Source organism: Phaeoacremonium minimum, assembly GCF_000392275.1.
Source record: "Phaeoacremonium minimum UCRPA7 unplaced genomic scaffold PA7_03_scaffold_26, whole genome shotgun sequence".
NCBI classification, from domain to species: domain Eukaryota; kingdom Fungi; phylum Ascomycota; class Sordariomycetes; order Togniniales; family Togniniaceae; genus Phaeoacremonium; species Phaeoacremonium minimum.
Genome location: NW_006920933.1, coordinates 41,453 through 64,059, shown reverse-complemented (window position 1 = coordinate 64,059; position 22,607 = coordinate 41,453). Strand labels below are relative to the sequence as shown.

Genomic DNA, 22,607 nt, shown 5'->3' with positions numbered 1-22,607 from the left:
GACTGTTTTGTGTACAGCTATGCGGCGAGCCGGACCTTGTGACCTGCGGCTTCACAGCACACCCGTCACTGTTGACCGTGCCGCGTGATATCAATGCTGTACAGAGGCCATTGAGCGTTGGGAATGGCGAGGATGATGAGTGGCTTGGGCGGAAGAATATGGATAAGCTAAAGGAAATCCTGGAGGTTAAAGAGGGTATGGAGGTCATTGTGTATAAGGGCGCACATCACGGTTTTGCAGTCAGGGGTGACCCACATGACCCTCGACAGATGGAGCTGGGAATGCGCGCTGAGGACCAAGCTGTGGCCTGGTTCAAAAACCACTTACAATAGAGGTGGTGCTCTTTGGTATTGCTCTAATACGATTCCAAACGAGTCCCTTTCTTATCCTTTCAATGATGAACGGTAATGATGGGTGAATTGACAATCCTTCGTGGTGATATATTAGATCATCGACTCGATCCGTTTTTTTACATGAAAGATAGATAACGGTCATGCACGAAGACAGAGTACAATGAGACATAGGTTTGATAAAGTATTGCAGAATAGGCGTGTATTACTTCGCAAGACTAAAGCTTCAAGAGCTAGCTAGACTCAGAGTTCATTTATTCGAGAATGGCCAATGGCCATTAACTCGTCCTCCAAAATTCGGCATCATCATGAGCCGTCCATGGATAGCAAAGACCAGATTTGAACCTTCGGCATTGTAGAAGACCTAGCAATCGAAGTGGTGACGGTCGTACCAGGTATCGTGGTTCTTGTCGACACCCTGGTCGGACCAGCCGTTTTGGTACTCTTTGCCGAGATACTTGAAGAAGGACGGGAACTCCCACTCAGGAGTCACGACGACGTAGCCTGGGAGCTCTGTAACGTTAATAGTCAGTAAATGGTCTCGTATTGTATGAGCCTGTCCCCATATCTGGAAAGAGCGGGAACCGAGGTTTTCTGAACTCAGGAGGGGCTTCCCTAAAGGCTTAAGGAAAGGGTCAAACTCACCAGAAGCAACAGACGTGGTCTTCTTAAACACCAGCTTGTCATGGAATCCGATGACCTTGCCTGTATACCAGATTAGCTTCACTTTGTTTCCCGATTATTCTGAGTTGAATGTAAGATTATGTTGACTTACAGTTGAAGTCCCAAACGTAGGCGTACATGGGTTCATCCTTCCAGCTCAGGTAGAGACCGAGGGCGCAACGACCGTGATCCTGCTTGACGCAGCAGGTAACCTTGTCGCAAGGGGGAGCAACCCAGCCGTCGAAGCGAGCGGTGTCGTTCAAGTCGATCGCGGTGTTGAAATCGCCGATGGCCATCCCGAAGGCAATGGCGACGAGAGCAAGAATGCTGATGAGACTCTTGATGAGGGCCATCTTGAGGTTACTGAGAGGCAAAGTCAGTGGGTATTGCTTAGTTCTATGCCTTTGATATGAGATTGAAAGGGAAACTGTGTTGTTGTCGAATAGATGCTTGTGTGTGCTGGTTTAGGATTTGGTGAGATGGAGCAACGAGGGATGGGTTTGCAGATTTCCGTCGAGACAAATCTCATTATATTCAGCGCAGCATGCGTTGTATGGGGAGTACGAGAAGGAGAAAGACGATACGTACTTGTGGGTAGGTTGGGTTTCTCGCCCGGAAGATGACTGCTTGGTTTGTGGTAAGGGCAGGAGCGGGTTATTAGATCAGATCAGGTCAGGAAAAGGATCTCGGTGAGAAGAAGAACGGGTTTATATGAAGTTGTCTTGGGAATGAGAAATATGAAAGTGTGTACGGCGACGGTCACGGGGAAGGAGGTGTGAAGATGCCGTCTACTGTTTGTTAAGATCAGACGAAAACCCATTCACCACTAAACAAAGGTTACTGTGCATGGACTTGATTGGAGTTGAAAAGATAACCGAAGCACCTAGAATCACATAATAATTCGGTATTGTTTGCATGAAAGACAGCTTTTATTCATATGCAAGTTCATTTTGACATTCTTTCAAAAGCGTAGCAGGTGTCCCTGATAGAGGTATCTCTAGCTTAAAGTCGCTCACAGGCTCTCATACAAGCTGTCTGCCTAATCATCAATAATGAGACTACATAATTACAGTTTGCAAATATTAATACTACCAATGATGTGGCGTATTTGAATTTGAAGGTATTGATCACACAAATGCCGGAGTACGTGTTCACATGACAGAAAGCATTCTGACGAGTATACAGGCACAAAGTAATTATCTTCTAGAGACACAGATATAGGAAGTATTACTTGACAATTTATTACATTGAGGAGACTTACTGCATATTTTCACTAGAGGATTGCTGCCATTAACTTACGAAAATGAGGTGTTAAGCTTCATGTAGGCATTCAGGTAGGTAATTGAGGATGGATAAACCCCTATTCTGGAGATGTGGGTAGCGCACGGACCACCCTAGCGAAGGTGGCTTTCCATTGCTCCACGTGTATGAGAGCTCCCACAGAACACTCTGCAAGCCTAACCGAACATCTTCAACTACTCAACCGTCACCACAGCGCAACCAAGTCAAGATGGATCCATACTCGGCCGAAGGAGAATTGATCAACATTCATAATCACTTCCACCAGGGACAGTACCAGGAAGTGGTCGACTTCGACACCTCGTCGCTGTCCTCAGAGAATGAGCTCCCCGCCCGAATCCTGAAGCTTCGCGCGCAGATCGCACTCGGCCAAGCAAAAGATGTTGTGGCTGATGTGAAGGGAGAGAAGGAGCCTGAATTAGTTGCGATCGGCGCACTCGCAACATACACCTTGGGCAAGGAGGATGATGCGGTGAAGACGATCGAGAAGCTGGCCGAGTCGAATGGCGACAATGCGGTTGTACAAATCATCGGTGGCACAGTCCTGCAGGCCGCTGGCAAGTCAGAGGAGGCTCTTGCCTTGCTATCACAGCACCAGGGCAACCGTATGTCGCACAGCTTGGCCGGTAGTATAGGCTCCGCTAACATACCTCCGCAGTTGACGCCGTTGCTCTGATCGTCCAGATCCATCTCCAGCAAAACCGGAACGATTTGGCCTTGAAGGAGGTTACAGCTGCGCGGAGATGGGCACAAGACAGTCTATTGGTCAATCTTGCAGAATCATGGGTTGGACTACGACAGGTATGTGGTGACATTGATAGGAGACCGCCGATAATTGACCTTTGTATAGGGCGGTGAGAAATATCAGCAAGCCTTCTACGTCTTCGAAGAATTGGCACAAGCCCCGTCTACATCGTCTCTCACATCCCTCGTTTCACAGGCTGTGGCGGAACTACACCTTGGCCGTACAGAAGAGGCGCAGGCCGCACTGGATCAAGCATTGAAGAAGGAGCCTGGTTATGCCGAGGCAATTGCCAACTTGCTAGTCTTGACGGTGATCACTGGAAAGGATCCTAAGGAATTCACTAGGTACGACTTTCTATATTCCTCTCATATAATCGTTTTAGGTATGCTGACTGTGCATCTCTTTAGTACACTGCAAAAGGCCGCTCCTCAGCATCCCTTCCTTGTCGATCTCGAGGAGAAGAGCGCACTGTTCGACAAAGCGGCGACGAAATACAGCGCGAAGGTGTCGGCGTAATGGATCGTCGACTCCGAAAAGAAGCATGGGGCAAAGGGTCTAGACTCTGAATGACGGCTGTATGCATTTGGGATCAGCGCAATGAAAAATGGCGTTTTGTGGAGATAACGGTCCTGGACTCGACGATAGATATCGAGCATCAAATTCAATAACAGGAAAAATGGACATGACCTAGTATTGACATCTCCCGCGTCTCCTACCTAGTGTTCGCGGTCGAAGAAGGGACATCGTGGCTTGTCAAGTTGACATCATCAGCAGCATCGTCGCGTCCTATATCGGCAAAAAGAGTATGTGGCTTTCGAGTTCCTAATGCTTCGATTAACGCGCAATGACGGAATTCTCGTCAGCCATGTCGGGCTGCCTCGTCTTCTGCACAACAAATTAGTCTCTGCCACAGTGAGAGTGTGGTGCCTCCCTTCGACAAGGCCTGGAGATAAGCGCCGTCTACCCTTATCTTCACCGCTCCGTGGGCGAGAAATGGTTCACGCAGTCGAAAGATTGGCTGTGAGGCTCTCGGAGGAATTGGCCAACCCACTTGCGTGCGTCCTTGAACAGCATTGCCAGTCTGCAGGGTCGAGGGAGTACTATCGTTGCGTCCAAGCTCACGTGTGAGACGCTTGACTGCTTTCAGCCATAGTTTGGCGCCTTTGCAGCGGATTGCGCGACTCACACCTTTAGATATGACATCATCTCCCACTGCCTCCGGCACTGGGACTGAGAATGCAGATTCCCATCCACGCATCTCCACAGCCGTTTCATCGTGGCTCAGAGGAAACCCCATGTCGTGAATGTTTACGCAGGGTCCCTGGTTTATTGTCAACATCACTCAATATCCTGCATGAGGCTAGCGGCATTGGATATTGTGACGAGGGATCCCGGCATTGCAGGAGAAATGCCCCTCATTGACCCCTCATTCCATCACTGAGCATGAGTGTGCTGAGGTGTGCTCCTGATCGAATGTAATGTTCCATGTGAAGATCCTCCCTAGCCGATCTTTGGCGACGCTTACTATCAACACGAGGTTGAGTGGAGAGGTATTTGAGGTTGTTCAGTATTGGGATGGGAGACGAGCGGATTAGAACCGTCGAGACCAGCAGAATGGAGGCCGGGCCCTGACTATCCTTCGATAGACTGAAGATCTCAATGGCCATTGGAGAGAACTCTAAATTGCTAGCCCCGTCGAATTTGAGCGTGGCGACAATAGGAGATCCAAGGAGATACAATTGTTCTCGCAGTGGAAAGTGTCTGGCCTCTGTTAGTCCAGTCTGGTATAATCCTCTAAAATGCCCGAGTGGGTCTTCTCCCGGCAACTGCGGTCAGAATTTGACTGGCCTTGTCCAGAGGCATGCATGGTGACGATTGGCATGCATTCAGGCCGGTCCGGGCTGCTTGTCCGGGCTGCCTTTAGAGTGCGACCGAAGACTATGGACACCTGAGTCTTGGCCCTGCTTGCGGCTATGCCACCCCAAATGCACCATTACGCCGCATGGCGGCGCCCGAGGTTGACGAGAGCCTCTATGACACCCTTATCTCGACGGGTTACTAAGGGGCCTTGACTCGTTTCGGTGATGACGGGACACCCGTGAACTGTCACGATAATGACTCTTTCAAATATATAAACGTGGTTTGCATCTCCCTTCCTCTAATCTCCCATCCCCTCTATCATCATCATCATCATAGATTTCAAGTCGTCATAGAGTATTTAGCAAGACTGAGTCTTTTTGCTTCATATACCAGCGTATAGAACAGCATTCGCACTTGCATTTCCAGACTTTTGAATCATTTTCGTTGTTTTAACAACCCACCAAATTCAAGATGCCTATTGCTATCACACCTCCGGCTATCACCGTCAAGGAGGCCCCTGGCCTACCCGCGGTTGGTGAGAACAAGAAGAGGAAGATTATGTGCTTTTCAGGTACGCGAGACGCTTGCCCCCGTTCTCTCTCCACCATAGCGTTCCGCTAACAGTCTTTACCCCAGACTTCGATGGCACCATCTTCATGCAGGATACTGGTCACATTCTCTTCGATAACCATGGCTGCGGCTCATCGAAGCGCGAGATTCTCGACGAGCAAATCAAGACCGGCGAGCGATCCTTCCGAGATGTCTCTGAGGAGATGTGGGGCTCCCTGAACGTCCCCTTCGATGATGGCTTCGAGGTCATGGAACAAAACCTCGAAATCGACCCTGACTTCCAGGGCTTCCATGAGTTCTGCATCAAGAACGAAATTCCCTTCAACGTCATCTCTGCCGGCCTGAAGCCCGTCCTTAGAAAGGTGCTCGACACCTTCCTTGGTGAGGAGCAAGCTGCGCACATCGACATCGTTGCCAACGATGCAGAGATTACCGAGGACGGCTCAGAATGGAAGCCGATCTGGCGTCACGACAACGAGCTTGGCCACGACAAGGCCATTTCCATGAAGGAGGCTCGCGCTGAGGCCGAGCTGCAGTGCGACGACGGCACAATTCCCCTGATCGTCTTCATCGGCGATGGCGTCTCAGATCTTCCCGCCGCCCGCCAGGCTGATGTGCTCTTCGCCCGTCGTGGTCTCCGTCTCGAGGAGTACTGCATCGAGAACAAGATCTCGTACATCCCCTTCGACACCTTTGCCGACATCCAGAAGGAGTTGACCAAGATCATGGAGGAGGACGAGGCCAAGACCCAGGGCAAGGGCGTGCCGGCACGCTTCAATCCTCGCGCTAACATGTGGCGCCGCGTCAGCAGCAAGACCGCTGTCCCGCGCTACATCGTCATGTCGCCGACGAAGGAGGAGAAGATGTTCTTGTGGCCCGAGGCCTTCAGCGAGCTCAAGACCCCGAGTATCGAGAAGACCCTCGAGGCTGTCGAGAACGCCATTCCGGCCATCCCGGCCGCTTAGACCGTGGCTTTTCATCATTTCGTTGTTCCATTCCTTTTCATTTCTTCTTGTCATCAATAGGGAGCAAGGGCATCATCTGGGAGTTTGGGAAAGGTTCCGTGCAGTAAAAAACGGATTATTGGGAATATGGGATGGCGTTCAATATAAGCCAAGGACCCAAAGTCATCTATGGCTGGTCATCCGGCGTTTCACTACAATGAGGGAGGTACGCCTCCAGTTCTTATTAGAGGATAGAAGCATGAATGACGATCTTCTACATTCTATACAAAGTGTTTGACCTATCGTGTGAATGGCGCGCGTGAGATTATGAAGGACCCCGCGAAATGAAGTAGGGGATATAGGAGCTGGGTATTGGTTGGTGTGGCAGTACCCCGCTGCCAATGAAGCATCGTCAACACTGGGAGACAGCCGGGAACTGGGTTTGATCGGCTTAGGGCTGAGCTGAGAACAGGCTGCGTCATCAACAGCCTTGGCCAAAGAGCAGTGCTGTGCTTCCTGCTTTCTTCAGCAAGCGAGCTTCTATTGTCTCTGGCCGTGATGAGTGCTGGACCGACGACCCGGTGAAATCGTCAGAACTTGAATAGACCATTGGTGGGAAATGTCATTTAGACACCGACTGCTAGACTAGGAAAGACTTGCTCTCAATGACAGCAATGACTTAGCGGCCTCCCTTTCAGCCTTTCGTGCGTAGAACGATCCATCCCACCATCCTTCGGCTGCTTCCCGGTCATTTTATAGCACACGACACTACTTTGGACTTACATGAAGGCACCGGCTGAACAGCGAACACATCCCGTGGTAGGCAAGTAGGGCTTCCCCTTCTCCACTGGCAACGGACGGACTCGGACGCAGTTCAAATGCCGTTTCTCCTCCAAATGTGGTCCTGGGAAACGGCCATAAAATGTCGCAAAAGGAGTTTACATCACCCCGAAAGGTTGGAACTAGCTCGAGGGGTTAGTGACGGCAGTGTGCCTCTAAGGCGCCGTTCCGCCCGTCCACACGAGCAGCATGCATTCACGGAGTTGGCAGCCAGCAGTAGGTAGGTAGGTAGGTAGGTAGGAGGTAGCGACGGACGTTCGGCAAGCCTGGCAGCCTGGACGACCTACCTAGGTAGGGCCTGGTGTGCTGGTGGTGGAAGATGTCGATGTCACAGGTCTATTGTCTATTGGGAAGCCTGGCAAACGAGCGAATGAAGGCTTGAGACGGCCAAGATTGCGATGCGTCGCCTGCAATGACGCTGGCTGAGGCAGGGCATTTGGATGTAGCGGTACTCATCCAAAATAGAGACTGTTAGTGTAGCAGAATGGCAGATCTCTCGATCGCCGGAGACGAGGTGGCGAATTGCTGGGGCTTGCTTGTTTGGCACGTTTAGATCGCGCAGATGGGCGGGCACACGAGCTAGGATGGAGCAGTGGTGCACTAACAGGAAATGGCCGAGTGGAGGTACCGGCGACTCAAGACGCCGAGGCGGGAACAGACGAGACGGACCAACCTGTGACGTTTTTGACCCCAGAGCGAGACCAGAGGACCAGCCCAGCAGCCAGCTCGTTCATAGACAAGAGACCGACAGACAGACAGACAGAACACTGCCTACGGTACGGGGGACGGGGCAGAGTCTCAATTCCTACATCAGCTCAGCTCTCCTCCTGTTTCTCCTAATCGGCTGCTGGATTATTCAATTCTGCCTTCCCTCAGCTTCAGCTTCAGCCACTTCCTCCTTCCGCTACATCTCTCTCCACTTCCTCACTTCCTCACTTCTTACCAGTTGTCATTCTCGCGATAATGAGACTGTTGCTGCTCCAGCAATAAGCGTGATTAACAATCTCCCTGATATACTGGTAGATGGTCGGCCAAATTGGTGGCTGCTGTTCCTATTCTGTGCTAACCAGACGGCCACCAAATGTCTTAGAGACCTTCCTCCCCCATATTATTTCTCCACCGCCTGCCTCAGCTGGTCTGTGACCCAAGCTACCTACCGTTACCCAGCAGACGAGCATCTTAGCTGCTGTCCTTGTCCCACGACAGATGACGTCCCCAGTCCGCCGGATATCAAGGCTTCATCCTTCGCTTCTGGGACTCTGCTTTCTGTTTTCCCGCGATTCCGAACGCTACATGCACATTCAAAACTGAACATCGACGAGTCTTCCATCAAACCCGACTTAGACCTTATCGATCCCGCCTTCCCGTCTTCCCGTGCAGCTTCTCCCACGACAGCTGTACGCCTCCCACCGCCGATTTGCATTCCATCAAAGAGCGACTTAGCCCTGAGCGACCTGCTCACCCCTCCAAAACGTCACCGCATTCCAGCTTCGCCTAGATAACAGTTATGGTCCGCCTCATCCCCCAGCGGTTGAAGTCGTCTACGAATTCAAACACCACTTCTGCGGCCAACAGCCGAAGCGCAAGCCCAATGCGAAGTAAAGACCCCGTCAGCCCCGAGGGGCCCAAGGAAGGATTGCTCCTCAGCATTGTGGTGCTCAAGGTATGCATTAGTTGTCGAGTCTCGAATGAAATCGTGTTCTTGGACTGACTTGAGGCATTAGGCACGCAATCTAGCAGCGAAGGACCGAGGTGGCACTTCTGACCCCGTGAGTTCTAGCCTCTTGTCGAACTGCACAATACGAGCTTTGAATCTAACGTTCAGATACAGTACCTCGTTTTGACTTTAGGAGACGCCAAACACATCACAAGCTCTCAATCGAAAACACTAAACCCCGAATGGAACGAACAATGCCAGATGCCCGTCACGGGCGTTCAACACATGCTTCTTAGCGTTTGCTGCTGGGATAAGGACAGATTTGGGAAAGACTACTTGGGAGAGTTCGATCTTGCCCTTGAGGAGATCTTTGCCGACGGCAAGTTCGAACAGCTGCCCAAGTGGTTCCCACTGAAGAGCAAGCGACCTGGCAAGAAGACAAGCTTGGTGTCCGGCGAAGTTCTGCTCCAGTTCACGCTATATGATGCAGCGAACCCAAATGCCACCGATCAACAAGTTGCTGAGAAATTCGGCACCCTTGTCAAGGCGGTTCCCGAGGCCGAGTCCACATCGCGGAACCCGACGCCAACCTTGACGCCGGTCTTGGCGCCAACCTCCGCTCCCGGCAAGTCGCCGTCCCCGCCTCTTACACGCCGGGCAACCGACAGGACCGACGTTGACGATGATGATGATTATGATGTGTACGATGATGAGACGCCTGAGGATGAGGATCCAACTAAGCCAGAAGCCATTGAAAAGAAGAAGAGGAGACTTCGCATCAAGGGCCTGAAGCGTAAGAAGAGAGAAAACCCATACGAGTTCACTAATGGAGGCTCCAATGATGTCATGGGAATCATCTTCTTGGAAATATGCAACATTACAGATCTCCCGCCCGAGTCTAACTTCACCAAGACCGGATTCGACATGGATCCGTTCGTCGTCGCCTCGCTAGGCAAGAAGACATACCGCACCAAGGTTGTTAGACACAACTTGAACCCAGTGTTCAACGAGAAGATGTTGTTCCAGGTTCTTGAGCATGAAAAGAACTACTCGTTTGCTTTTATGGTCATCGATCGTGATAGATACTCCGGGAATGATTTCATCGCCTCGACATCGCTTCCACTAAAAGAGCTGATCGACCGGTCTCCCAAGGCTGATCCGGAGACCGGGCTATACGATCTCAGGGACCCTCCCGAGTACGTGCCATCGCAGCGTTCCCGATTTGCAAGGCTTGGACTTTCTCGTTCTTCGTCAGCACAAAGCCTCGGGAAACTGAGCCGGCCACCACTAAGCAAGAACCCCTCAACAGTCTCCAATGTGTCGCAGATTGCCCCGACCACTCCAGCCCCTACCTCAGCGCCAGGCCCCCAGCTGTCAGGGGATGGTATCATGGAGGCGTCTCAACCTCTACCCAGCCCTGGCCTGCTGGCTCCCACTATTTCCGGAGGGAGTGGGGGCGGCAATGGTGCCTCCGTGACCTCCGCCGCGGGTGAGTTGCTCCCGGACAGCGAGGATGGAGACTTCAGCTCTATCTCTTTGCCTCTCAAGATGAAGAACATTGATAAGTGGGAGGCCAAGCATAGCCCCACTTTGGCACTTAGAGCCAAGTACATGCCATATCCAGCTCTACGCCAGCAGTTTTGGAGAGCGTTGCTCAAGCAGTATGACACAGATGAAAGTGGCCGTATCAGCAAGGTTGAACTTACTACTATGCTTGACACCCTTGGGTCTACCCTACGCGACTCCACCATCAACCGCTTCTTTCAGCGTTTCCCACACAAGGGAACCAATGGCGATGATCTTAGTGACCTGACCATTGATGAGGCTGTTATTTGCCTGGAGGATCAGCTGGAGGCTGAATCGAAGCCGCCAACCGTTGGTGACAGAGTGAAGAGCATGCTGCCAGACCTCACACAAGCCAAGGACTATCTCGGTATTCCTACTAAGAGCGGCGCGGAAATTCCACAGCCCCCAAGTGATGCCTCTTCCGAAGTCTTAGGCCCTTCTGCCAGCCAGACGTCAACCTCGACGCTCACCATCCCGGAGCTTAACACGCCGGGTGAAGAAGGCGATCTCCTTAACAAGGATGACCTAAACGACCGTGAGGAGGAGCACGTTGTAGAGATCCGAGAGTGCCCTATCTGCCATCAGCCACGACTGAACAAGCGCAAGGATGCCGATATCATTACACATATCGCTACCTGTGCAAGCCAGGACTGGCGCCAGGTGAATAACCTCATGATGGCTGGTTTCGTCACTGCCAGCCAAGCTCAACGCAAATGGTACTCCAAGGTTATTACCAAGATCTCATACGGAGGCTACAAGCTGGGTGCAAACTCTGCCAACATTCTTGTCCAGGATCGTCTCACAGGTCAGATTAATGAGGAGAAGATGAGCGTCTATGTCAGACTTGGCATCAGGCTGCTGTACAAGGGCCTGAAGTCAAACAACATGGAAAACAAGAGAAGTAAGTTGAAATCCATAGCATTGCAAGGGTTTAAAACTAACATTCCGTAGTTCGCAAGATGTTGAAAGGACTCAGTATTAAGCAAGGAAAGAAATACGATGACCCGGCTTCCAAGTCAGAAATCGAGGGCTTCATCAAATTCCACGGACTCGACATGTCTGAAGTCCTGCGACCAATTGAGGAGTTCAAGAACTTCAATGAATTCTTCTACCGTGAGCTGAAGCCTGACGCGAGACCTTGCTCGGCCCCCGACAATCCGAACATTATCGTGTCCCCAGCCGATTGCCGATCAGTTGTCTTCAATCGCATTGATGTTGCGCAGAAGATCTGGATCAAGGGTCGCGAATTCTCGGTTAAGCGCCTCCTTGGTGACGCATATCCTGAGGATGCCAAGCGCTACGAGAATGGTGCTCTGGGCATCTTCCGTCTGGCACCTCAAGATTACCATCGCTTCCACATCCCAGTTGATGGCACTTTGCTGAAGCCTAAGTTGATCGCCGGAGAGTATTACACCGTCAACCCCATGGCCATCCGTTCTGCTCTGGATGTCTATGGCGAGAATGTTCGCGTCATTTGCCCAATCGACAGCGTTAAACACGGTAGAGTCATGGTTGTGTGCGTTGGCGCTATGATGGTCGGTAGCACCGTCATTACTAGGAAAGAGGGCGAGCAGGTTAAGAGAGCCGAGGAGCTCGGCTACTTCAAGTTTGGTGGCAGTACGATCGTCCTCCTGTTCGAGGATGGCAAGATGAAGTTTGACGACGACCTGGTCGACAATTCGACTGGAGCTCTCGAGACTCTGGTATGTGCGGACTGAGATCATCCCCTTCCCCACCATGGCTGTAGCCAAGATCACTAACTTAGTGTTGCAGATCCGCGCGGGTACATCCGTGGGCCACTCGCCCAACGAGTCGCAATGGACACCAGATATGCGCAAGGACGAGAAGGACGTCACGGAGCAAGACAAAAAAGACGCCAAGCGCCGCATCCAGGGCAGCTTGTCCTTGGAGGAGTCGCCCGAGGACAGCGACGATTCTCCTGTCCCCAGTCAGGGGATTCAGGGCCCGATCTAGAAGTTCCGCCTTGGCCCTTCCATGGGCTTTGGATGATAACATTGGCGGCCGCGGCGGTGGTGTTGGCATAGAGAAAAAAAAATCAAGGATAAAATCAAAGAAAGGAGGATATGGACTTGTAGACGGAACACATGTGGGTCCTACGCGACACGTACACACATAAGATCATGGGGGGTGGGAGAGCCGCCTCAATGGTTGTGGTCATGACTTTTGACTTTGTTGGTTCACTGTCTGGTCCTTATGCTTCTTCTTTATTTCCTCTTCTGTAACACAATTCAGAATTCAACATGTTGGATGTTGTTACCTCATATGCTGTGCTTTGTAGACGAAACACACCGTTGGTTACCTGTGATGAGATACTTGCCACGTATTCCACCAGCCTGATGTCTGCATATCCTCCAAGCGGAGGTCCTTTATGGCGAAGCCCGGTGGGCTGTGTTCGCAAGCTGGCGATACTGGAATCGTGATTAAATAAGATTCGGTATGCCGCTGGGTGTAAAGTGACAGTATCAATAGTCTTATGGGTAGAAGGTGTACTGAAACTCAATTCTCCTTAGTCAGCGTTATCAACCGTCTATTGAATCTTCCTCTTATTTTCTATCCCTTATATCTAATTTACTAGTATCGTATCGCCTGCTAAAGAGCGGTCAATATCACATCTGACGGATGACATCCAACACTCGACACGTGACTCTCAACAGTATCATCGATACACACTTGATAGTTTGATCTTTTCAAAGCAATGATAGTATACACTGGAAGACTTGACAGCTATGTCTTTGCCGTCACACTAGCCAGTATCACACACTCATGTTCTCGGAGATATAACACTTATACCTAGCAAGGTTTAAAACTAGCTATACGACAACAGAAAAGGTCTAGAAGTAACTCCCTTTGTAACTGTCATAGAGAGGTTCAGGAAGCGGAGGTAAGCTAGCCAACGAGTTCAGAACCTCGGCTGATCCAGCAGACCAACACGTCGAAGGTGGTGGTAGCGGGATGGGTGGTACGTCTTCAATGCGAATCCGGTAGATATCCTTGTCTGGTCCTTTCAGAAGTTGTATGACAACGGATTTCTCTTCCGATAATAGAAATGCGGTCTTCAGGTGATATGGCAGACCAATCCAATCGAAGGCTGGTCTTCGGCTATCAGCAAAAGGTGCGTCAGATGGCCCAATGGTTAGAGCAACGGATGCTGTCGGATTGCGAGTACTAGGCTTTAAATCCCACTTGAAATCGATTGTGAAAGTTGGGAGGCCAGCCGGCCCATCCGCGTACTCGATTGCTGCCGGAAGCTCGCCCCTGTACCTGAAAGGTCTCGCTGAGGGCTTGTATGTGAAGTATACGCAATTATCACAGAAGGCGCCATCATCTTCTTTCACCAGGCTATACTCTGGTGGTCCTGTCATGAGTATAGGCTCAGATATCCTCTCTTGATAAGGCGAAGAGTCAAGTGTGGCATATATAGGAGTCAACGGCCAGTCGATGAAGGTCTGCCAATGGGTCCTTGTGAAGTTGACTGCTAATAATGGGGGCCAATGAAGTCTAGAAACAAGTCTCTTAGTCCTTCTATTGGAGAGCAGGATAGCAATACACAATCTGGAACCTTCTTCGTACAACTCGCTACCCCAAAGGTCAAGCATTCCAACAATTATCATGAGTACGCCGTCCCAGGAAGTAAGAGACGCTCGCATCTTTGGGCAAATATACTCGTTCAATGGAATTCCAAGTCTTTCTCTGGATCCTAGGAATTGGCGGCTGTTCTCCCGGATGGCCAGGGATTCAAAAGAGCTGAGGGCTCTGTGCAAACCTTCCAGACGCCTACCAGTTTGGATAGGTCCGTATATTGGACAGTGCAGTTTGACTGACTGCTTTGTAGCCTTCACCCTTATCCCAGAACGCTGAAATGGGCTTTTCAATCTTCTGCCCGTAGGCCAATTGTTTGGGAGGCTCAAGATTTTTCCCGAATTCCGGAACGCCTCCACGCCGTCTGCAAGAACACCCGTATATCCCGCCATCTCTCGCCCCGCATTGTGTCGAGTTGGTACGCAAGGGTCGTCTTCTTGATGCTCCCAGGCGAGTAAGGAAATGTCATCCGACCTCTCGAGTATCTCTATTTGAAGTCGACGGAAAGCGTTGCTTCCTTCTCCGTACAGAAGAGGCATATGTACGCCAAAGAGACCAAGGAGGCAGTACGCTTCATCCTCGATGCGGGTGGTGCTCCGCGTTGAGGCCCACGACATACGCTGAGCTAGGCTGTACTGAGCCTTGCGAGAAGGTTCTTCAAGAACAGCTCTGCTGATGCCTGTGATTTCAGAGACTATCTCGGCGAATTCATATCGGGTTCCTATCTCTTTCCAATCTACACCAAGAAACACCACGTCTGAGGGTGCAAGCATCTCCTGTAAAGTCCACCCCCTTGTGAACCATCTGCTCTTTCGAAACGACGACGTAGTCGAGGAAGGATCCTCACCCGACATAACATCGGCGAGATAGGCATAACAAACCGCTGCTTGACTATACCATGAGAACATGGAGTTGATGGCTTCTGACAGCTCGGCGCTTGAGGACTTGTCAATGCAACAAGTGTCAATCCACACCCAATCAAACCCCTCGATACGTGCCTTTGCGCACCATCCCATGAGCTTATTGTAGCCCTTGAGCGAGGATGCCGGGCTGGAGATGACCGGCAGAGACTCGCTGAGCCAAGGCTCTTCCTCGTTGAAGTCTTCAGGAAGGATGACAGTGCTAGAAGAGAAGTCTTTGAAGCTAACCTCCTCCTCCTCCCAAGTATGAGAAAGAATCAAATATACGGGAGCCCCATGGTGGGATGGAAACTCTTTGAGCTCAAATGTGTGCACATTGAGGAGTCTCATGGTATGAGCAGGCGGGAGCGGGGGCAAGATATCTCTTTAAAAATGGGAAATGGGACTTTCAAAAGACAAGGCTCTGTAAACAATGAAGGCTCTCCCGAGTATGAACCCGTGGCCGGCTTGTCCTCGACCGTTCTTGAGGTGGTAGAGATGGCCGAGATGTAGTCGATTGGGAGCTGTATATTTGCAATTTTTAGCTCTATGGTGCCAAGCATTCATTGTCTGCAATTGTTAACAAGTGGTTGCTGAAGAGAGAAAAGCTGGGTGGAGTTAATGTGCTAGCAAACTCGGTGGTTAACGCGGATCCAGTGGTGTCTACCCATTGTTGGGTCGCCATAGATGCGCCTGAAAGAATGCCTACTGTAGTCACTCAAGCCTTCAGCCTGCCAATAGCGTGGACTCATCGACCTCAAAACGCCTACTGGTTAGCCTTAGAGCTTCATCGGCTCTTCGTTGGACAACCATCGCCACAACGCAAGTTAATATTTGAAATCGTGCCCGATATTAGTATTGGTGAAGTCTTGTATTGTCATATCGTAGAGACCAGAGGTTCAAATTTATCTGCAAGACAACATTATACAAAGCAGAGGGGAGTTGTCATGTTTCATCGAGGCTTGCAAATCTCTATTATTGGATCCGAGGACTGAAATCGGACAATGCGAATAGAATAACAGAACTTGTTCGGATCTGGCGGATATTTGACAAGAACTACAGGGAGATTTATGAGATCAAAATCATGACATGCTGGCTAGCCAAATGAAGCGCAACTCATGGTCGCCGCCACAACCTAAGCACCTTTGTTTTGCAAGAGAGCACGAGATCCCGAAACGGGATGAGAAATAGTTCTACCGCTCGGAATATAGAATCGAACAAGGAATATCTCTCAGGGAGTCTTGAGCAATGTGTTAATTCCATCTTTGTTGACAAGAAGACTAAGAGCATTAGGCGATGAAACCAACGGACGCTAAGGTGCTAATGACGAGACTAAAATGCGGCTGCACAACACTCTGCCACCTCGGCCGAGGGGCCGAGTTCCTATCTTGAAACTCTCCAGAATTCTATCACTGTTGCTAACTAGTAACTTGTATGCTCTGATATGTGGAGTATGTGTCAAATGCTCGATAGACTCCGTCTACTCTGCAAAGTTCTCCTTCTACTGCAGGTGACTTGATGCGAGTACCAACCATCAATAGCTTACAGGTCAGTGCCATGGGAGTTTCTGATAAAGCTATAGTGTCCAATTCCATCTAAAAAATCAGAAGACCATTCTTAGGTTCACGACATGGCCAGGAGCCAAATTCCTCGGCTCTGCAACGTTAAGTTGATTCTTATAAAAACACCGTTAAAGCTATCATTTTATCCTCTTAGCAAGTTAGTGGCGGCTTGTCTTGCGCTTAGGCTGCTGTCACTCATATCAAGTCGTTATCAGTACATCAATGGAACGCGGAAGGCGCCGAAGGGGTATTAGTTATCTAGCTAAGAGTTTCGGAATTCGCCACGACTTCAACACAACAACCTCATTTACTCCGCATTGACATCTCGCGGTTTCAGGGCCACTCAGATCAAAATACTTGCTTCTTGTCATTCATTTTTTCTGAATTTTACTGTAATTTTCTGAGCAGAAGAAGTAATTCCAAAAGATGTCTGCTGCTACAGTAAGCTTTTCTGTCCCATGTCACGTTTTGGGGAGGGATCCTGCAGAATTCCTCAAGCCGGAGGTTGGCCCAACATGGCCGCAAGAACAACACGAAGTGACACTACACGACCTGAAAGTAGAGCTTGAACACCCAGAGACAGCGGCATCGCCAATGGACCAATTAGATACTAGAGGCTTTGCCGTCTTTAAAAGCAACAGCGAGGCGTTAGGCCCCCTCGCCGAGCAGAAACAATGGAACGCAGCTTATCTAGAAGTAAGCCAATCATATTGCAAACCATGAAATTTGTATCGAACATAAATGCTTATTGCCATGTTCTACATAGGAGACAAAAGAGTAAGAACTGAATCTTATCACTACGTCTGTATGGCTTGTTTCTGATCGCTTGGGCGTACCGCAGGTTGATCAAGTCTCAACTTGGGGCTACTGAAGTATTCATATGGAATTCAGTGACTAGGAGCTCAAACCCGAGCGTCAATACTCCGTACTCTGGAAGTTTCACCCAAGACAAGCCGATCGTGGGTCTTCAGTTTCCGGACATAGCCCGGCCTGCAGCATCGGGTGCACATGTTGATCAGGACCCGACGGGTTCGTTGCGCATCTGCAAGCTGAGTGCGGGAGAGGATCTCTTCGAAAAGTATTCTCGTGTACAACAAATTAATCTTTGGAGACCTTTGAGAGGCCCTGTTACGTCCTCTCCGCTTGCTGTTTGCGATGGCTCAACACTAAGCGATGCATGCAAGGGATATTCTTACGGGCTGTTTGCTTCAAGAATTAACGTCTTATATGGAGGTCAGTCTCATTGTTATCAAGTTGGAATGATTGGTGAAACGTTGATTGACCAACACGCGGCTACAGAAGAACAGAAATGGTACTATATCAAGCGGCAGGAGCCCGATGAATGTCTCTTGCTGAAGATCTACGACTCGAAACCGGGAAACGCGGAATACACGCCGCACACTGGCGTTGATGATCTTCACGGTGTCGATGGACCAGTCACTGCTAGGGAGAGCATTGAAGTTCGATTAGTGGCCTGCTATGTATGAACACATCTCACAAAGATGTGTAATAGACCATCATGATTGATATATGTTGTGAGGGGAAGGCTTATTCTAGAGTTCCTCTGCGTTCTAGATGGAATCTGTTTGCCGCACATACTTCATGTGGGACGTGAAGCACAAGTGCTTTGAAGTTAAGTGTGGATCCTGAAATGGGAAGCACCATGTTTGTCTGTCCCAGATCGAAAGAGGACCAATTTCTAAGTGGTAGCGAACACATAAGGAGCAAATGCAAATGTATGAGAGATCTGCTGGTGTGCGATATTTTGGAAATAATCTACCGTGTAACGGCCTGTATTCATCATCGTGATCCAACCACTCTTCAATTCTGGGACAGACGCTAGTGGCACTAAACCGCGGCCATCACGGCATACTCCTACTATCTCAGTACCTTGGAGTTCTTTTAATTTCTGATAGATGAGAGAGCACCCAGCCCCTGACTATATATCAAATCACTGAAAGGATCAAAGTCTTCCGAGTTTGCACTTGCATTTCTCATAGCACTCTTAATTGTGGTTCATGGCATTCTAAGCCATCGTGCGGCGGACTTACCTGGAGTTTGATGGAGTTCATATTGTCAGTCAATTGATGCCTGTTTGTCTGTACGTCGACCCCGAACTTCGGCGCTACTTACGTGCGCTCGAGGTCGGCGAGATTACTACTTATTCTTATAAAAAGAGAACTGTAGTGAAGAAATCTTGCTATTTAAAATCGTTCAATATAAAGAGAGACGATGCTATCAAGATTTACTGCATAGCTTATTGAACATAGGAGAAAGTGATCTGGGCCTCATTTGATCAAATAATTGTTACTTCTTATATTCTTATAAGGGACAAGGTCATCCGTTCATGTAGAGTTAACTTACTCATCTTACCAACAGAGCTGTCACAACCTGTTAGACGTCATAGCCTAGGCAGCTGGGACCTAGCTAGGCCTACTGGCAAGTACAGTAGTTAACCTCTTTGACTCAAAATACAACAACAGCCTTGAGGGTAATTTGAGCCTTTTTCCAACGAAACCCCATTACCGTGATATTGGAGCTCCTTCTGAAGCTTACTCAGCAATCTGTCTTGCCACTCTCTCGTCCGGTAAAGCCGCCTGCACCTTCGCCAGATCACCCACGACACGCCCCTCATTATCGACAATTCTCGGTACCCTACTCTGTACAGGCAACTCCATCAAGACAAGCCAGAATAGTGGCATAGCCACGGCAAAGAGTCCTATGTAGATTCCAAATGGAATAAATTTGTTGGATGCCTTCGCGTTGATGCCATACGAGATGGCCTGGCCGACAGTCTCCCAGGAACGAAACACGCCGCCAGTACGGGCGTTTGTGGCGACGTCGGAGGCGAACTGGCCGAGAACCCAGTAGACTAGAGTTTGCGACATCCAACTATCAACAGAAGTGAGCTCGGGAAGTTGAGATATGAATACGTGGCTACTTACGCGTTGACGACGTAGATGAGACTGGGGAACCAAATTGAAAACCAGCGACCAGTTGTAGGCTTCGAGCTGTAGAGTGTCAATACCAGTTATAGAGAGGCAATAGCGCGAAGTCACTTACTAGTCTAGTCGAAGTTTGTCGGACTGGTCATCGAACCATTTGAGATTGATCATAACCCAGATCAGCATAGCTCTGTCCAACAAGTCAGTGGCGCAAGCTCTCAATCTTATAGACCCTTCACTCGGCTCACAAAGTAGGAATCGTCCACACCCAGAACGCGATGATACCCTTCTTCTTTGGACCAACTTTCTTCATGTCAAGAATCATGCCAAATAGGGGATTTATAAAGACCGCGAGAAGAGGTCCGACCAGTGAAGCAAGGGCACGGGCTCGCACGGAAAGGTGAAGAGAGTTGTACGTTCCCCAAACGCCGTCGCCGAAGTAGGTAAGAATGTATATTGGAATGAGCAGCAGAGTCTTTAAATATGTCAATAGGGTCCCTTTTCTCCTTTGAGCAGTCAGCGGTGGATCTTACTCTCCTCTGTCTATGGTGTTCCCACAGGAGCTTGACCTCCTGTTTCCAAGACTTTCGGGGAAGCATAGGCACGCCCCATCCGTCTGATCGGACGACCTTCTTTGTACGAGTAAGGAGGAAAGCTGCGGGAAGACCTGTGTGTATACATAAGTCTAAGTGAAACTTGAATTGCAGGTACCTTTGAGTTAAACTTACCTATACACTCCAGGCCGAGGAAGACCAGGTAAGTGTTTGTAGTAACACCTCCATAGCCATCGCGGGCAATGTTGAGACCAAAGGTGATTGCGCCACCGATGATAGAGCCAACATTTCTCATTGCTACCCAAATGCTGATGTAGAAGCCTCTCCTATGCTCCTCTGGATACGAAATCATAGCAGCAGCTTCGGCGATGTATAAGAATGCGGAAGCTGAAGAGACAGTAAGACACAAGGTAAAAGGCGTTGAAGTTTGTGACAATGCAAGTGAGAACTTACTTATCCCGTAGATTCCCTTAGCGAAAATGAGATACCATTGGATACCATATTTGCTGTTGACATAGAATCCAGACCCTGACAGTGGAAAGCCCACAGCACCTACCATGCATGCCGCGGGTATACCGATTGTGCTAATAAGCGGTCCACCAAACATACTATTTCTATTAGCATTTTCTTGAGTAGAAGCGTCAAGAAGCGATTTGACATACGCTATTAGAACTGATGTCGAGTATTGAGTGGCAGAGGCAGCATTAGCAGTGTAAGGGGTAGCAAGACCGCCTCCTCCAAGACCGCTAATAGCTGTGTGTTATCTTGTAAGTAAATAAGAGATCTCAAGGCATGCAGAATCCTTACCATTGCTCATGGATGGTCCGGAGAATGATAGTAATGACAGCAAGACCATTTGAAAAGCAACACTTCTATACCTCCGGAGCCATTTGTCCTCCGGAATCTCGACAATACGAACAGCATATGGATCTTCTAGATAGGTCTCTCCCACAAAAATCGGCGCTTCAGCAGCACGACTTTCACAATCTTGGCCATTTGTTTTGTCGTCTTTTTTGTCAGCAGCCATCTTTGCTACACTTCAAACTACAATCTGCTCGTAAAAAATGGTGCCAAAGATGGTAAAAATAAGCTTGAGAGAATGTTATCAATGATCACGACTGGTGGTCTACTGATTAAAGAGATGTTTGGAAATGATTGAGTTTTTCCGGCTCCCGATTCTATCTTATTGCTTACCAACCTGACCGTATATCGGTCATCTAATACACGTATCTCTCTTATCTTCTGCTTTATAGGGCTAGGTTGTCTGCATGCGGCGTCAACTCAAACGCATGGCTTTGTTTGCCATGATAAGAGAATGTAGGAATTTTGGTGGAGAATGTATTAGCATGTTCAGTGCAAATGGGATACTAGTATAGCCAAGAGCCATCTAGGGGCAGTCTAGCGCTTGCAATACCCATCAGAAGAACATATGAGTCGTTGATTGTTGCTTGCGCTAATGTACTCGGTGCTTCAGATCTTGGAAAGCGGCCTAGTATATCATGCCGCATATGTGTTGTAGGTTATCTCCCCCACATCTTGGCCGAGATAAGTGGTGGGGACGCATCTATATCCCATCAAATAAAATGCTTTAGGATATCAATACCGACGATATTCCCGGATGGAGGTGAGGATCAGCTCTGGTCCATTTTGCTCCGAGTCGGGGCTGATTTACCATATTCGTCGTCCTTATATTGGAGTTGGCCAAGCCAGGACTGGGACTATCATATCTCGAGGGATAAGCAACTTCCCTTCCGCCACCCCATACAAGTATGTTAGCCTCAACACATTCGTCTCAGCGTGTCAAAGATAGGCTTGTGGCACTAGCCAACATGCTCAAGCCTCCAGTAGCAACTGCACCATCTCTCGAAACAGCAACGAAACCATTTCCAGTTGAAAACTCTACCCTATCGTTTTGGAGAACCGAACCTCATGGGCTCGAGAACTATCGAAGCACAAGCAACTTGCCGGAAGCATGTGACGTCCTAATCATTGGCGCCGGATTCTCTGGTGCATCGACGGCTTATCATCTACTTGATAACAACCCATCACCTCCTTCAATGGTGATACTCGAAGCCCGATCAGTCTGTTCAGGTGCGACCGGACGAAACGGTGAGTAAAAGAATGTAATTCGCCATACTCTTGATCTCAATTACACATCTCATGAGAGAGTGTTTGCTCATTCTTCCTTGAGGTGGCCATGTGAAACCAGACGTGTATTATCGAGTACCCCAATATACTCGCATGTATGGGAAGGAAGCGGCTAAGAAGATCGCACTATTTGAGTCACAACAAGTCTTTGAAATCAAAAAGCTCGTTGAGAGAGAGAAGATCGACTGTGACTTCAATCTCACCCGGGCTTATGATGTAATTCTTGATGCTGAGTTGGCTGTCAAAGTAAAGAGTGAATTTGATCAACTCGTTGCAGATGAGTTTCCCTCTGTCAAGGATGTCTGGTATCTACCGGGTCCGGCTGCTGAAGCCCTGACTGGAGTCAAGGGGGCCAAATGTGCTTTCTCTTTCACGGTAGGAAGTGTATGGCCCTACAAGCTTGTG

At 49.4% G+C, this 22,607-nt stretch overlaps 5 protein-coding genes across 5 annotated transcripts; 3 read left to right on the top strand and 2 right to left on the bottom strand.

The window, feature by feature from the left end:
• Positions 1 to 714: 714 nt before the first annotated feature.
• Positions 715 to 1,366, bottom strand: UCRPA7_314 (hypothetical protein; the record flags this gene model as incomplete). Its single annotated transcript, XM_007912904.1, has 3 exons — positions 715 to 863; positions 996 to 1,055; positions 1,126 to 1,366. 3 exons carry the CDS (start codon positions 1,364 to 1,366, stop codon positions 715 to 717), a joined length of 450 nt encoding a protein of 149 aa, XP_007911095.1.
• Positions 1,367 to 2,523: 1,157 nt separating this feature from the next.
• Positions 2,524 to 3,573, top strand: UCRPA7_313 (putative coatomer subunit epsilon protein; the record flags this gene model as incomplete). Its single annotated transcript, XM_007912907.1, has 4 exons — positions 2,524 to 2,917; positions 2,971 to 3,113; positions 3,163 to 3,401; positions 3,465 to 3,573. 4 exons carry the CDS (start codon positions 2,524 to 2,526, stop codon positions 3,571 to 3,573), a joined length of 885 nt encoding a protein of 294 aa, XP_007911098.1.
• A 1,815-nt stretch (positions 3,574 to 5,388) lies between these two features.
• UCRPA7_312 (putative -diketo-5-methylthio-1-phosphopentane phosphatase protein) lies at positions 5,389 to 6,452 on the top strand (the record flags this gene model as incomplete). The annotated part of the gene is made up of 2 exons (XM_007912922.1): positions 5,389 to 5,488; positions 5,554 to 6,452. 2 exons carry the CDS (start codon positions 5,389 to 5,391, stop codon positions 6,450 to 6,452), a joined length of 999 nt encoding a protein of 332 aa, XP_007911113.1.
• Positions 6,453 to 8,862: 2,410 nt separating this feature from the next.
• Positions 8,863 to 12,468, top strand: UCRPA7_311 (putative phosphatidylserine decarboxylase protein; the record flags this gene model as incomplete). Its single annotated transcript, XM_007912902.1, has 5 exons — positions 8,863 to 8,934; positions 8,996 to 9,040; positions 9,103 to 11,395; positions 11,446 to 12,197; positions 12,268 to 12,468. The coding sequence occupies 5 exons, from the start codon at positions 8,863 to 8,865 to the stop codon at positions 12,466 to 12,468; spliced, it is 3,363 nt and encodes a 1,120-aa protein (XP_007911093.1).
• Positions 12,469 to 19,107: 6,639 nt separating this feature from the next.
• Positions 19,108 to 20,617, bottom strand: UCRPA7_310 (putative membrane protein; the record flags this gene model as incomplete). Its single annotated transcript, XM_007912917.1, has 7 exons — positions 19,108 to 19,447; positions 19,501 to 19,566; positions 19,619 to 19,690; positions 19,749 to 19,975; positions 20,034 to 20,167; positions 20,229 to 20,390; positions 20,611 to 20,617. 7 exons carry the CDS (start codon positions 20,615 to 20,617, stop codon positions 19,108 to 19,110), a joined length of 1,008 nt encoding a protein of 335 aa, XP_007911108.1.
• Between the last annotated feature and the right edge of the window lie 1,990 nt (positions 20,618 to 22,607).